The following is a 14724-nucleotide window of genomic DNA, read 5'->3' as shown; positions in this document are numbered from 1 at the left end:
CAGCTTCACCAGGGTCACTGCCACACTTGGTATCTGGATTTGGGGCCTGTGCAGGACATTAAACACAACATAGGGCAGGGTGTGCCCCAGGTGACAGACATCCACAGGACAGAGGAAGAAAATTTCCCTTCCAGCCTCAGGTCATGGGCCCTAAGTGGTCTGCAGACTGAATGTTTAGTTTGTCAGGTGACATGCATTGAGGCTGCACAGTTGAAGCTGGTGACACAGATGAGAATCGCTCCCCACTTCTTCCCCTAAAACTGTGCCTTTCAGTCCCACATGAGAAGCCCTGTAACTGAGCAAGGGACAGTCCGGCAGGGCCAAGGGTGGGGTAGGGGAGTCTGCCCTCTTTAGTGGCAGCAGCTGGGTTCACGTAGCTGGGCTCTCATCCCGAGGGTGACATGTTGGATGACCCCACAGGGATCAGGCAGAGAGATGGAAGGGGAGGAGAATAGGGAAAGAGGAAGGTGGGCAGAGCTGGGCAGGCACCTTGGACCTTGTCGGTGCCCACCTGGTCTCCTCTCCTCCAGCCCTCAGCCCCACCCCACAGAGCCCTCTCTTCCCATGGCCCAGCTCCCCAGACACTGCAGGTGGTCCCACTCTGCCATCCACCCCCCTAACCCCCACCCCCCACCCCCTGCCATCAACCCCAGCAAGCAGCCCTTGCTGTGCTGGGCCCCCAGCCCATAGGTGATGATAGTGGCACCATGGGAAAGACGTGCCCATATTCTATCCCAAGTGAGGGGTGGCATGGGAAGACAGAGGGGGAGAAAGATGGGGAGAACTGCAGTGAGCTCACTCAACAGTCCACTTGGTCTGGGGAAGTGCCTGGGAGGCATTTGTTACACGTTGTTAAGTGACTGGGGTGGGGTGGCGCTGGCAATGAGTCCTGGGGACAGATGCCAAGGCAGTGTGTATGGGACAGTCTAACTCAGTGAGAACCATCTCACCCAAGTAGCCTCCCCATTCTGCATGCAAATCAGGAGGAAGGAAGAGAGGGAGGAAAACAGGGAAAGAAGTTAAGAAGGAGAGAAGGAAGGAAGAGACAAATATAGGCAGCCCACGTCTATTACCTGGGCATGTGGAAGGCCAGCTGCCATTCTGATCATTAGTACTGATGCTGCTGCCACTAAACAGTACAGACTCCCCCACCTCCACCCAGGAAACTTAACAATCATCTCACCCAAAATCTTATTTATGGCTAAGAAAACTGAGGTACCACCTGAGAGGAGGAGGATTTTTCCCCAGTGACATGGCCAAGGGTCTAGTGGGCTTCTGGATTCTCTGACCAGAAGAGCACAACTCCTATGATCCCTGGGCTCTAGACAGCAAAGTCAGAGGAGAACGAGATGGTCCCTGGCAGGGCCAGAGCATACGTCATTGAAGGCGCTGTGACTGACTCAAGCTCAGAAAGGGGAAAATGAAACAGGTCTGGAATGCAGTGAGGATTCAAGGGCTGAGACTCTGTCCCCAGTTAAGGGCAGACTTCTATGATCAGGTGAAGGCAAAGGGGAGGGTGTCCTGGTAGCTTTCTGTGAATATCCAAGAGTTCTTCCACTACCTCATGGTAAGGTGTCAAGTAAGCCCCAAGATTAATCAAAGTGTTTTCCTCAGAACATCATTTAAGGCTGCACCAAAGTGGTAACTGTATTCGTTTCCTAAGGCTGCCATTACAAATGACCACAAACTGGGTGGCTGGAAACAACAGAAATGTCTTCTCCCACAGTTCTAGAGGCTAGAAATCCAAGTCCCAGATTTTGGCAGAGCCATTCTCTTGAAGACTCTAGGGAAGAATAGTCCCTTACCTCTTCCAGCAATTCCTGGTGTTCCTCAGTTTATGACATCTCTCCAATCTCTGCCTCCATCATCACGTGGCATTCTCCATGTGTGTGTGTGTGTGTGTGTGTGTGTGTGTGTGTGTGTGTGTCCAAGTTTCCTTATTATAAGGACACTAATCATTGGATTAGGGCCCACCTTATTCCATAACAACCTCATCTGAACATGATTACATCAGCAAAGATCCTGTCTGCATCACAGGTGTTGAGGTGAAGACTTAAACATATCTTTTGAGGGGACAGCAATTCAACCCAGTTCAGTGATCAGTTCCCCATGTCTCTACTCCTGATAATCAAAGTGTAATCCACAGAGCATCAGCCTCACCTGGGAGCTTGTTAGAAACACAGAACCTGAGGCCCTGCCCCCACCTAGGAATCAGAATTGGCAATCCACATGCTCACTCAATTTTGATAAGACTTGTGTCACCACCTGATCCTTTGGAGGCCAGGAATTCCTGAAGCGGGTCGGAGAAATCTGAGAGGAGATCTCCCAGAAGATCCCGTCAGTTTGCCGTCTTCCCCTACTCTGCTCCTCCTTTTCCCTCCCCATAGGAACTAAGAGATGTCAGGAATAGAGGGGACTGTTCACACACACACATACACACACACACACACACACGGAAGGGACCCTCAGGGAACCGTAGAACCTGCTCTGTATCTGACTCGTATCTGACTCATACATCAAACATCTAATTTTGAGAACAGCCAAGAGGCCAGCCCTGCAACAATGCAAGGAGTGAAAGCCATCTCCTGTAGGCAACAGAAGACGACACCCTTGCTAAAAGCATCAGATCAGCTTAGAAAAGCCCTCCCAAGGGGAGCTCCCGGACACAGAGCCGACCTCGTTGGCAGGTAGAATCACTGTCAGGCAGGATATCTAAATATTGAACAGCCAGGCGAATGAGCACCTCCAAATGCAGGCAACCCCGAACGTGCCAGACGACACCTGCCAGCCGAGAAGCCCCTTGAGCCCTTTCACCGCGCTGCGCCACGCCCTATGCCTCGCCCCCGCGCTACGCTGTCGCCCAGGCTCCGCCCCCGAGCCGTGCACCCAGGCTCCGCCCCGGAGCCGTGCCGCAGGCCCCGCCCTCCCTTCCGCTTTGGGGAAGCAGAGGGTCTGGCGTTTCCGGGTGTACCGCGTGGGTCTCGTCGGAGTACGAGCTGGCGGAATGGCGGCGTTCGGTGGCCCGGCAAAGCCACTCCTGTCCCTAAACCCGCAGGAGGATGCCAAATTTAAAAAGGAGGTGGCTCAGGTTCGTCGGCGTGCGACCAAGGTGAGCGGCCGGCGCGGGCCCGACCGCGAGGGGAGGTGGCCCGGGTCTGGGTGTCCCGCCCGCGCGCCTCGGCCTCCCCAAGCGTGTGCTTCGTCCGGCGTCACCCAGGTCGGGCCCCGACCTCAAGAGCTTGCGGGCCGAGGTTTCCTCGGGAGGACCGAGAAGTGACGGCTTTGGGCCGCGCGGACTTTAGGGTCCTTACGGAGGTAAGGTAAGGAGTGGATATCGCGGGGATGCTCGGAGAGAGGAGAGCCAGCTGTTGGGTCGGCCCTCGTCCCGCGGATCAGCTCCAGTCCTACTTCGGCTGGGCCCCCGAACTGGGGAGGTTTGTTTGCCTGGTTAGTGGTTTTGGAATTCTTAAAAGACAGTATTACCCAAGTTCTATTTGCTGTTTGGGGGCCCTGATATCAAGTTCAATAATATCTGCCCAAAATTTTATCATAAAATGTACATGGGAAAGCTTAAAAGTCTGTATTACCGAAGGCAGGGGTTCGAGGACAGAGATACTAAAAGGTTAGTAGGCTTCGTGGAGGTTTTCTGACGTCTTAAAATTGTTTCTTTACTTGGGTGCGAGTAAATGGTGATCTGCAAACAATATTGAAGGGTATGTTTGTTAGAGTTCTTAGGCCAGAAGATTTTATCTGTTAATTCAGCGTGTAGTTACTGAGTATTCGTGCTCGGAGAGGGAAGCTGAGAAGACAGGCTACTGCTTGGCGATTGTCTTCGAGGACACCCTTTTTTTTTTTTTTTTCCCATTGGAGTTTAGTTGATTTACAGTGTTGTGTTAATCTCTCCTGGGGTGTTGAATATAGTTCCCTGTGCTATACAGTAGGACCTTGTTGTTTATCCATTTTCTATATAATAGTTTGCATCTGCTAACCCTAAACTCCCACCCCACCCCCCCCACCCCCGGGCAACCATAAGTCTCTTCACTATTATTCTTTATAGTTTCTGGGGTTTTGAACTTTTGTCTTAATCTAAGAGCAGAGTTTCACAAGTTTTGTTGCAGTGTGATTTTTTTTTCTAATTAAAAACATATATATATATATATTTCCCTGGTCTTTATGTTTTCAGCAACAGGAGAAACAAAAACCTACTCCTGGAGTAATCTATGTGGGCCACTTACCACCAACCCTTTATGAAACCCAGATCCGAGCATATTTTTCCCAATTTGGCACTGTTACAAGATTCAGACTGTCCAGGAGTAAAAAGGTAAGATTTTTGTATTGAATTAGATTTTTATTTTCCAAAAGCATATCATCCTTGACAGGTTTTGGAGCATGTTTGCATGTTCGATTATCACACTTCATTCCAGAAAGGGATTGGATAAGGTCTAAAACCTGAAGCAGATGGAGAACAAAATTAGTATTCCTGTGAATGTGTATTTTACTTTTTTTTTTTTTTTTAAGGTAATTGCCTCAGTTCCTCAAATTAAATTGGCAATCCTAGTGAGTCCTTTTTATCCTATAACTACTAACCCAAGGGTTCATGAACTTAAGTGTGAGGCTGGACTCTACACCTTATTGGTTGTGTGACTTTGGGCAAATTCTATAACCTGCGTGCTTGTTTTCTGATTTAAAATATGAGCAAAATTGCACCAGCCTCTCAGGAGTATTGAATCAAAGCTTAAATGAGGTAATAAGTATAAGATTCTTAGAACAGTGCCTGATACACAAAGTATTGTAAAAATGTCACTGTATCATACCTACCTCCTAATAAAGATTTGTGTGGTTTATTTCAGTAATAGGGTGTGGCCAACTTTATTTTTTTCCCACATACAATACTTGTAACCACAGAATTCTTGTTATTGGAATTTCTTTTTTTCTTGATACAGTTTTTTCACATTTTACCACTTAAGTTACAACAGAACAGAGTTAACTACTTGTCCTTGCTCTGTTGTCACTGCCTGAATATGCTGCAGTTTGTTGATCCACCCCCTTGTTGAACGTTAGCTTTCTTCCAGTCTTGTCGATGAAACTGCTGGGAACATTCTTTGTGCAGGTATAGGTGACTTTCTCTTGAATAGTATTTTTCAGACCTTGAATCCACAATAAGAAGTAAGTTTTACAGCACGAGCCAACACACATGTACCTGTACGTAAACATTAACTGAAATAAAAATCTGGGAAGATGATACTTAATTTTCCCATTCAGTTTATTTAAAAATACTTTTCTGGCATAATAAATTGATTCTGCTGCCCTTTAAAAGGGCAACTTTTAAATTCTTCAAACTCTGAGTTTGAAAAATAGCACTTTATAATATATCCTCTGGATGAGTGTAGGATGATCTGTCTCATTTTTAGTGAGATTCAGTCAGTTCAGTTGCTCAGTCATATCCAGCTTTTTGCGACCCCGTGAATCACAGCACGCCAGGCCTCCCTGTCCATCACCAACTCCCAGAGTCCACCCAAACCCATGTCCATTGAGTTGGTGATGCCATCCAACCATCTCATCCTCTGTCATCCCGTTCTCCTCCTGCCCTCAATCTTTCCCAACATTAGGGTCTTTACCAGTGAGTCAGCCCTTCGCTTCAGGTGGCTAGAGTATTGGAGTTTCAGCTTCCAATCAGTCCTTCAGGGCTGATTTCCTTTCGGATGGACTGGTTGGATCTCCTTGCAGTCCAAGGGACTCTCAAGAGTCTTCTCCAACACCACAGTGCAAAAGCATCAATTCTTCTGTGCTCAGCTTTCTTCACAGTCCAACTCTCACATCCATACATGACCACAGGAAAAACCACAGCCTTGACTAGATGGACCTTTGTTGACAAAGTGATGTCTCTGCTTTTCAATATGCTGTGTAGGTTGGTCATAACTTTCCTTCCACGAAGTAAGCGTCTTTTAATTTCATGGCTGCAGTCACCATCTGCAGTGAGTTTGGAGCCCAGAAAAATAAAGTCAGCCACTGTTTCCACTGTTTCCCCATCTATTTGCATGAAGTGATGGGACCAGATGCCATGATCTTCGTTTTCTGAATGTTGAGCTTTAAGCCAACTTTTTCACTCTCCTCTTTCACTTCTATCAAGAGGCTCTTTAGTTCTTCAATCTCTGCCATAAGGGTGGTGTCATGTGCATATCTGAGGTTATTGATATTTCTCCCGGCAATCTTGATTCCAGCTTGTGATTCTTCCAGCCCAGCATTTCTCATGATTTACTCTGCATATAAGTTAAATAAGCAGGGTGACAATATGCAGCCTTGACGTACTCCTTTTCCTATTTGGAACCAGTCTGTCGTTCCATGTCCAGTTCTGACTGTTGCTTCCTGACCTGCATATAGGTTTGTCAAGAGGCAGGTCAGGTGGTCTGGTATTCCCATCTCTTTCAGAATTTTCCACAGTTTATTGTGATACACACAGTCAAAGGCTTTGGCATAGTCAAGAAAGCAGAAATAGATGTTTTTCTGGAACTCTTCCTTTTTCGATGATCCATCAGATATTGGCAATTTGATCTCTGATTCCTCTGCCTTTTCTCAAACCAGCTTGAACATCTAGAAGTTCACAGTTCACATATTCCTGAAGCCTGGCTTGGAGAATTTTAAGCATTACTTTACTAGCACGTGAGATGAATGCAATAGTGAGATTGAGTATCATTATTTGTTTATCAGCCTTTGGTGTTTTGTGAAACACTTATTCATGTTTTTGCCCTTATTGTTCAAAGACTTTTTTTTTTTGCCTTTTGTGGGTTGTTATTTTGTAAGTGTTTTTCCATAATGAAGTGCAGTCGTGTTCACCAGCCTTGTGTTCTGAAAATGTTGACAGGGAAGTAGAAAGGAAAGTGTAATGAACATCCTCCCTTGGATTCACTCATTGTTAATATCCTGATACATTAGCTTCATCTCTTCTCATGTCTATAAAAACGTACATACCTTTTTGGGTTTTTAACCTTTTGAAGAAAGTGACAGTTGTAATACTTTAGTATAAATACATCATCATAAGTCTAAGAATAAGGACATTGTGCTGCTGCTAAGTCGCTTCAGTCGTGTCCGACTCTGTGCGACCCCATAGACGGCAGCCCACCAGGCTCCCCTGTTCCTGGGATTCTCCAGGCAAAAACACTGGAGTGGGTTGCCATTTCCTTCTCCAATGCGTGAAAGTGAAGTCGCTCAGTCGTGTCCGACTCTAGCGACCCCATGGACTGCAGCCCACCAGGCTCCTCCGTCCATGGGATTTTCCAGGCAAGAGTACTGGAGTGGGGTGCCATTGCCTTCTCCGAAGGACATTGTGCTACATAATCACAATATGATAATCTCATTTACTGCCCCTCTTCAAATATCCGCAATAGTCCCTGCCATTCTGGGATCTAGTTAGGGTTAATACATTGCACTTGATCGTTTATCTCTTCATCCTATGTAGAACAGTCTCTCTATCCCTGTTTTGCTTGTTTGGTTTTTCTTGACATTGGCTCTTTTAAAGAGTTGAGGCCAGTTTTCTTAGAAAGTCTGCTCCTTGATGCAGTGCACTGAAATGTAACATTTCCAGCTTTGTTGCATATTATAAAGCTACCCACCCCAGTTTTGACTATCTGCTTGGTATTTTTAACTTTCTTGGATTACTAGGTCAAGGTTTTGGCTTTTGAGTGTTTGGTTTGGGGGACACTTGACATGTATTTTCACATCAGATTTCAAAAGATTTATTATAGTGTCTTACACTCCACCATCGTTCCCCTCCTGAGTGAGAGTTGGGATGGTAGGAGGATTGTCAGACATTTAAAGTTTTACTAGAATCATCCTGTTTCGGATAACTAACCTGAGACTCTAGGTGGTGGCTGTGTCCTGATTGTTAGTCACTAGCACAGCTAGGAGTCAGCCTCCTGGCTCCCAACTCTTGTTAAGCCACACAGCCTGTGAATAGTTTCTTATTTCCAGGATCACATGACCAGTTTTGAGCCATATCCGAAAATAGTTTGTTTAATGCAAGATTGTAAAGTTTTCCTAGTTGTTGTCACTAAGAATTGGAACTGTAGAGGAGGGAAAGTTCTTTTTCTACTGCCCTAGGCTGAGACCCTATAAATTGGACTGAAAAACAGATTAAAAAGAGACTAAAATGTTTGCTTACTCATGGGAGTGCTCAAAGAAAGGGTTGTGAGAACTTTGAGGAGTGACAAGATGAGGGAACAGTGCTTTGAGTTTATGTGGTTGCAAGTTGTGGGGAGGCAAATATCAGGAGGCTCATAAGAATTCTAAAGTCCAAATGCCCAGGTTTGGATCTTGGTGATAAAATCTGCTTAGTAAAGTTTGTTGTGTGGATTCCTCTAACATCTTTCTGATAGAAGGGAGAGGAACCTTTCTAAATTTGTGTCCTGTTTTTAGGTAAATAAGGGGAGGGCAGAGTTTCTTGTTCTATTTCTCAGTACCTTCAGCTCAATAATTATTTGCCAGAGGAGCAGATGCGGGGTAGGCATACCCTGCCACCCTAAAGTAACATGTATTGAGTACTTGACAAAAGTGTGGAGCACTTGCCAGTTATTTTGTGTTTTCGTGGCAACTCTATGAGAGTGTTTATTTTATCCTTATTTTAGGAAAAACTGAGGCTTAAACATTCCTTATCTGAGTGTCAGAGCTAAGATCCAAACCTGAGCATTTGGACTTTAGAACTCTTGTTAGCAAGCTCATTATGTTATGGTGTAGAGGCCAGAACCCAGCATGTGTGTCTCTCAGAGAGTGGTCCCTGGTCCTGTGCCCTCAGCTGTGGAGATGGTCAGTCATTGTTAAACATGACAGTGAATGTGATGTTTTATTGATGGGCTGGGAGACACTGACTTGATTTCTTTTCTTTTTTATTCATATAAATGGGAATTACATTACCTGTATTTTTGTGACGCATTTATTCCATCTCCCAAGTAGATGGATAATATGACCACCCATGAGGGCAATGAATAAAGGACTATGGAGCCTACCAGATTCCTTTATGTTGGCTATTGCTACTGAATAAATTCCAACTATAATCCCAGGAAATCTTCAAAACCAGAGGCAAATTTAGACTATTTTGGATCTTTTCTTTCCCTGTAACAGTCTGCACACTATGTGATTTGAAGTTGAAAATTAAAGGTGTCTTAATGTGATTCCTTAATGCTATTCCTACTGGGAATTCCCTGGTAGCTCAGTCGGTATCTGCCTGCTGTGCAGGACACCCAGGTTCAATCCCTGGATGGGGAAGATCCCCTGAAGAAGGAAATGGCAACCCACTCTAGTATTCTTGCCTGGAAAATCCCATGAACAGAGGAGCCTGGCAGGCTACAGTCCATGGTGTCGCAGGAGTCGGACACAGCTATTGTACATTAATGACATTTTAGGGGTTTGGTGGTACATTAGTATGTAATTGTTCTGCTTTTTGTGGTGGATTTGTCATTGCAGACTGGAAATAGCAAAGGCTACGGCTTTGTGGAGTTTGAATCTGAAGATGTTGCCAAAATAGCTGCTGAAACAATGAACAACTACCTTTTTGGTGAAAGACTCTTGAAGTGTAAGTACCCGATTCTTAGCCTGTGGGATTTCAGGGATGCTCCTGCTGACGGTGGCTGCGGTGGGAGGTTGCTTAGCTGCTTGGACGTCCCACCTTATCCCTGGGATGAGTCTCCTAAGTGGTGGTGCAACAATTTAAGTGCATTTTCAAGATAGGTTTGAACTGGAATTTTAAGATTTCTGGAGTGAGAGCTGTTTTCTGCTGAGACAGAGTTGGAACAGTTTCCTTAAGGAGTAAATAGGAAGGGCTTCCTGGTGAGGTGTGGGAGGCTTCCCTGAGGAAGAGTCATTAAAGTTGGAACCTGAAGATTAAATAACAGCCAGGTGAAGGGGTGGAACTGAGAATTTGGTGGGGGGACAGCAAATGCCAAACCAGTGCAAACGTAATTGCCTTCAAGGAGCATAGCGAGAAAATAGATGAATAAAGGTCAGGTTACCAGAAGCCATGTAAAGTACGGTTTAGAATACATGCCGAGGACAGCGGAAACCACTAATGGTCCTAGACAGGATGATGTTCAGGGTGAGGAGTCACATGTCAGCCAGTCTTCATGGCCTTGGCTGAAGCTCCCCTGCAGAGAAACCATTGGAAGTACAAGGGCGACAGTAGCAGATGAGAGGTTCATCCCGCAGGAGGTGGAGCTCCCACCGACCCGCCTCCCCAGAGCAGCTCATCCAGAGCCAGCACCCAGGTCACACCTCTCCATCTTAGTTCCTATTGCTGTGAGAGAGGGTCCTAGGAGCCCCCTGAGATCCTGGGTGTTATTCACACATGAAAAATGTGGCTCTTGCCAGGACGAAGTGGGTGATTGGGTGACCACGTGTGTGAGATCCCTGCTGTGCTCCACCTGACTTCTGAAGGGTGGCACAAACAGTGCCGAACTCCGATATGAGGTGTTAGCCACATCCCCACCTTTTCTTTTTTTTGCAGGGGAGTAGTTTGTCTTGGAGGTGATCCCAGGGAAACACTTGTAAGGAGTGGAGATTTGACAGTCAGTAAAGGAAGGAAGGAAGTCAGTAAAGGGTATTTTAGCAAGAGGGTTATTTAGGCATTTGGGCTCCTTCCTGCTGGTCACCTTGGGAAACAGAATTATCCCAGCTGACAAGCACAGAAACTGGGATATTTGTGTACCATCTATCACTGGTGGAGGGTAGATCCCAGGGATTTTGGCTTCCCCGCATAAGGGGCTCAGTGTGCATCCCTAAGCAGAGAGATACAGATAAGCAATGAGCTGCCTTAGTCCTGGGCAGGTGCCTGGAGGATATGAGCCAGAAGGTAAGAGCTTCTGCTGTCGTGAGTCACACAGTCTAAAAGTGGGAGTCCTTTTAGCTTCGGGAACCCTAAGACTTAATTTCCACACTCTCCTCTATGCACTCGTCTTGTTCACTCATGTATCTCTAGTCCTGGAATCGTTCTTGGCACACAGTGAGTGAGTGGTGAATAATTGTGGGCTGTCTGACTTTCCCTTGGGTACCTGCTTTTTTCTTTCAGGCTTCTCCTTGTAAATGGGGGACACATCAATTTGATTATGCTACAAGTGACACAAGGGAGAGTCTGGAGTTCTCATTAAAATCCTCTCCCTCCTGCTTGATTGAAAACTTTTTTTTTTCTTTCTTTTTTAATTGTAGGTCATTTTATACCACCTGAAAAGGTACATGAAGAACTTTTTAGAGAGTGGCATATGCCATTTAAAAGGCCATCATATCCAGCAGTGAAACGGTACAATCAGAATCGGTCACTTGTTCAAAAGCTACGGATGGAGGAGCGGTTTAAAAAGAAGGAAAAATTACTCAGGAAGAGATTGGCTAAAAAGGGGATTGATTATAATTTCCCTTCATTGGTGAGTATTCCTTTGTATAAAATGTCTAACCCAGTATCTCCCCCTACGAGGTTTTGACTGAATTTTTGACACTGCAGTCATTGTAGGCTTGTCTTTGTAGGTTTGTCAAGCAGTCCTAGTATTTCCTGTTACACTACACAGGGGAGGAAATCCTGAAAGGGATTAACCAATTTGCAACACGTACCTGATTTAGTAGTTTTAGATGATTGAGTGAAACCTTATTTGACCGAAAACCATAATGCTTGTAGATTACTAGTAAAGGTGTCATTGCCAGGATTAAATGTTTGGTTTGTTGTATGTTACCAGTAAATACCAAGACTGTAAAATGACCATCCTTTATATGCCATTTTAGTTAAAGTTTTGTTTCATGGTCCTTTTAAGTTGGAAATAGTCCTAAAAGTCTATGTCAGAATTAACTAATAAGCATATGTATAATGATCTAATGGTAAGTTTTAAAATATACATATGTGAGACTGCTAGTTTTACAACTTCTTTTTCTATTACTTCTGTATGCTTATTTAGGTTAAGGTATTACATAAAAATGAGGAAAATGCTTCAAACACTGGTCCTCAAAATTCCAGAAAGCACCAGGTAAAACTTTTGCTTATCATATTACCCACTTGATATTAGAAAAAGATAAATGGGGAAGTCCATTCAGGACCACTATATCTAGTCAACACGCAGATTGATGTAGTCTCTTAAAATTTATTGAAGGCTTTACGTAAGAAAAAGAAAGCCGCTTCAGTCACTCCTGAGACTCCTGAGAAGGCTGTGGATAGCCAGGTAAGATTGTCCTCAGTATTCTGGGAATCCGGTATTGCAGTTTAAAGGAGGAAAGGCAGTTGCTGCTACTGTTGCTTTGCTTGCTCAGTCTTGTAACGAAGTGTGATCAGCACCTAAGCGCTTGATCATGTGCAGCTATATCATCAAATGATGGAAAGAGGCCAAAAATAATATGTGTAACTTATAAAAATAGAGGAGTGGTGGCGGGAGAGGGTCATTCCTAATGTCTTCCCACATTTATGTATTATAATCTTTCACTTGAACCCAGGGTCCCACACCAGTTTGTACACCAGCATTTTTGGAGAAACGAAAATCTGAAGTGGCTAAAATGAATGATGATGATAAAGATAATGAAATAGTTTTCAAACAGCCCATATCTGGTGTAAAAGAAGAAACACAGGAGACTCAACCACCTGCAAGTTCAAAGAAAAAAAGACGAAGGAAACACAATCAGTGATTTTATTTTTTTAATGTATATAGTTCTTCTGAAAAGATGATTTTATTAAGAAGACTAATTCTTTATATTTAACTGGGTACAGTGGAATGCAACCAGTAACAAGATAGTTGGGAAAAAACTGTCAATTCAAGTCCCTGAGGAAAGCAGTCGGTGATTCTGGCTCCCCTGCCCTTGCTGGAACGCAGGGGTGCACACCAGTTTACAGCAGCCAGGCTTCCGCTGCCTCTTGTCCTGTCCCTAGGTTTCTTTGCAGTTTTCACAGGTGCTTTTAGTTACTCTGCCTGGAGAGAAGATCACTATTAACTGCTGGTTTAAGTACTCAACTGTAACCTTTGTTGTTACCATCAAATAAAGAAAATCCTGCTTGACCATCAAAATAGTTCTCTATTAGACCAAGCACATTTAACCCATCAGATGGCTGAAACTAGAAGTCAAATTCTATGGGGAGTGAGAAGGAGGTGTCAGTACTAATAGAGACTCATTTATGTATATATGATCATTTTTACCAACGTTAAATTAGTTTGTGGTGGGCTGGCATGGATTAGTAACTACCATCTTATATCAGTATCATCAATTAGGAATTTGGTTTCAAGATTCATGTAGTGACCACCTGATAAACTTTTTCTGTTTTTTTGTATGCAAGGGGAACTTGGATATCCTGAAATAAAAAATTGTTGGGTTTTGCCTTTGAATGATCTTTTAAGGTTTTGATACCCTTGAAATGTGTCAGCTAATTGAAGTGAAGTAAAAATCTCTGAGTCATGTCCGACTCTTTGCGACCCCGGGGACTAATACAGTACAGTCCATGGAATTCTCCAGGACAGAATACTGGAGCGGGTGGCCTTTCCCTTCTCCAGGAGATCTTTCCAACCCAGGGATTGAACCCAGGTCTCATGCATTGCAGGTGGATTCATTACCAGCTGAGCCACAAGGGATCAGCTAATTCAGTTTCATTAAAAGGATTCATTACCACCAAACGTTTTTTCATGTAATATTTGTTACATATGATGATAATACTGACCTAGGTGAATCAGTTTTAATACACAGAGAGCATAGGGACTTGCCTGGTGGTCCAGTGGTTAAGAATTTGCCAGTCAGTGCAAGGGACACAGGTTCATCCTTGGTCAAGATTCTACATGCCACAGAGCAACTGAACCTGCGCACCTAGAGCCCATTCTCCGCAACAAGAGAAGCCACTGCAGTGAGAAGCCTGTGCCCCGCAACTTGAGACCAGCCCCTGCTCACTGCAACTAGAGAAAGCCCACAAGTACCAACAGAGCCACACGCACCCAAATTTAAACATACAAAGAACATCTTAGCTCTAGATTAGTCCCTATACAGACTATGTTCATTATGTTTAATTAAATTGAATGAGTAACAGAACTGCCTAACTCTTTGAACCATGTCCGAATTTGTGGATCTAGAAGTCCATCTGGTTTCCATTCTGGGAAAGCACCAGATAAGCTTACCAATGCAGCCTGACAGATTTTTATTATTTCCCTGTTTCCTGACCTACTGCCCAGACACTCCTCTTCCAGCATTGTACTGATCATCATCACTTGACGTGTGAGGAGTTTTTTGATGTACCCTGGAGCTGGATGGGGAGAGGGGTTTTTAGCATATATCATGGCAAAGAAATAGAGTTGAACTTAACATTTTCCTGGGGACTGTATTAGGAGCATTTGTCAAAGTAGTGTGGGGTTGATCCTCAGATTTTGTAGGGAAAAAATCAAGAATCTGGAAGTTGTAACCGTGGCTGATGGATCATGAGTGTGTCTCACTGCAGTACGGCAAAGGCTGTTCAAGGACTGACAGGTGGGCACAGCAGGGCTCTGTCCCCTGTGCAGTGATGCTCATGGCTGCTCTCAGCCCACAAGTGTGATGAATGTATACAAGTAATTTGCACTTTCTATAAGCAGAAAAAATCACAAGGCCCAAACCTAACTACATCATGGGGCAGCCTGTGGCCCTCAAAGCGACCAGTTATCCTGCTGCCCAATCCAACCCGCTGCAGGGTTTTGTTTTACATTTTTAAATAGTTGAAAAAGATTGAGAAGTGAGTTTTAGGAAGTTCCCTGGTAG

The 14724-nt window shown here is 44.6% G+C and overlaps 1 protein-coding gene across 2 annotated transcripts; it reads left to right on the top strand.

The window, feature by feature from the left end:
- The first annotated feature begins 2916 nt into the window (after positions 1-2916).
- Positions 2917-13334, top strand: NIFK (nucleolar protein interacting with the FHA domain of MKI67). 2 transcript variants are annotated; one of them, XM_061440177.1, is made up of 7 exons: positions 2919-3109; positions 4184-4321; positions 9457-9565; positions 11191-11402; positions 11925-11993; positions 12117-12185; positions 12454-13334. In XM_061440177.1, the coding sequence occupies exons 1-7, from the start codon at positions 3005-3007 to the stop codon at positions 12640-12642; spliced, it is 891 nt and encodes a 296-aa protein (XP_061296161.1). In that variant the 5' UTR covers positions 2919-3004; the 3' UTR covers positions 12643-13334. The 2 variants fall into 2 exon arrangements, with proteins under 2 accessions (XP_061296169.1, XP_061296161.1); XM_061440185.1 differs by lacking the exon at positions 4184-4321 and having other exon boundaries at positions 2917-3109.
- The last annotated feature ends 1390 nt before the right edge of the window (positions 13335-14724 follow it).

The sequence above is a fragment of the Bos javanicus genome, chromosome 2 (assembly GCF_032452875.1).
Source record: "Bos javanicus breed banteng chromosome 2, ARS-OSU_banteng_1.0, whole genome shotgun sequence".
Classification (NCBI taxonomy): domain Eukaryota; kingdom Metazoa; phylum Chordata; class Mammalia; order Artiodactyla; family Bovidae; genus Bos; species Bos javanicus.
This window is presented reverse-complemented; position numbering and strand designations above follow the sequence as displayed.

Bases quoted from the DNA above. Each gene is read 5' to 3' on its own strand.
- NIFK (XM_061440177.1), top strand. From the start codon at position 3,005: ATGGCGGCGTTCGGTGGCCCGGCAAAGCCACTCCTGTCCCTAAACCCG. The intron at 3,110-4,183 runs GTGAGCGGCCGG...TTATGTTTTCAG, and splicing joins TTCGTCGGCGTGCGACCAAG to CAACAGGAGAAACAAAAACC. The intron at 11,994-12,116 runs GTAAAACTTTTG...AATTTATTGAAG, and splicing joins AAAATTCCAGAAAGCACCAG to GCTTTACGTAAGAAAAAGAA.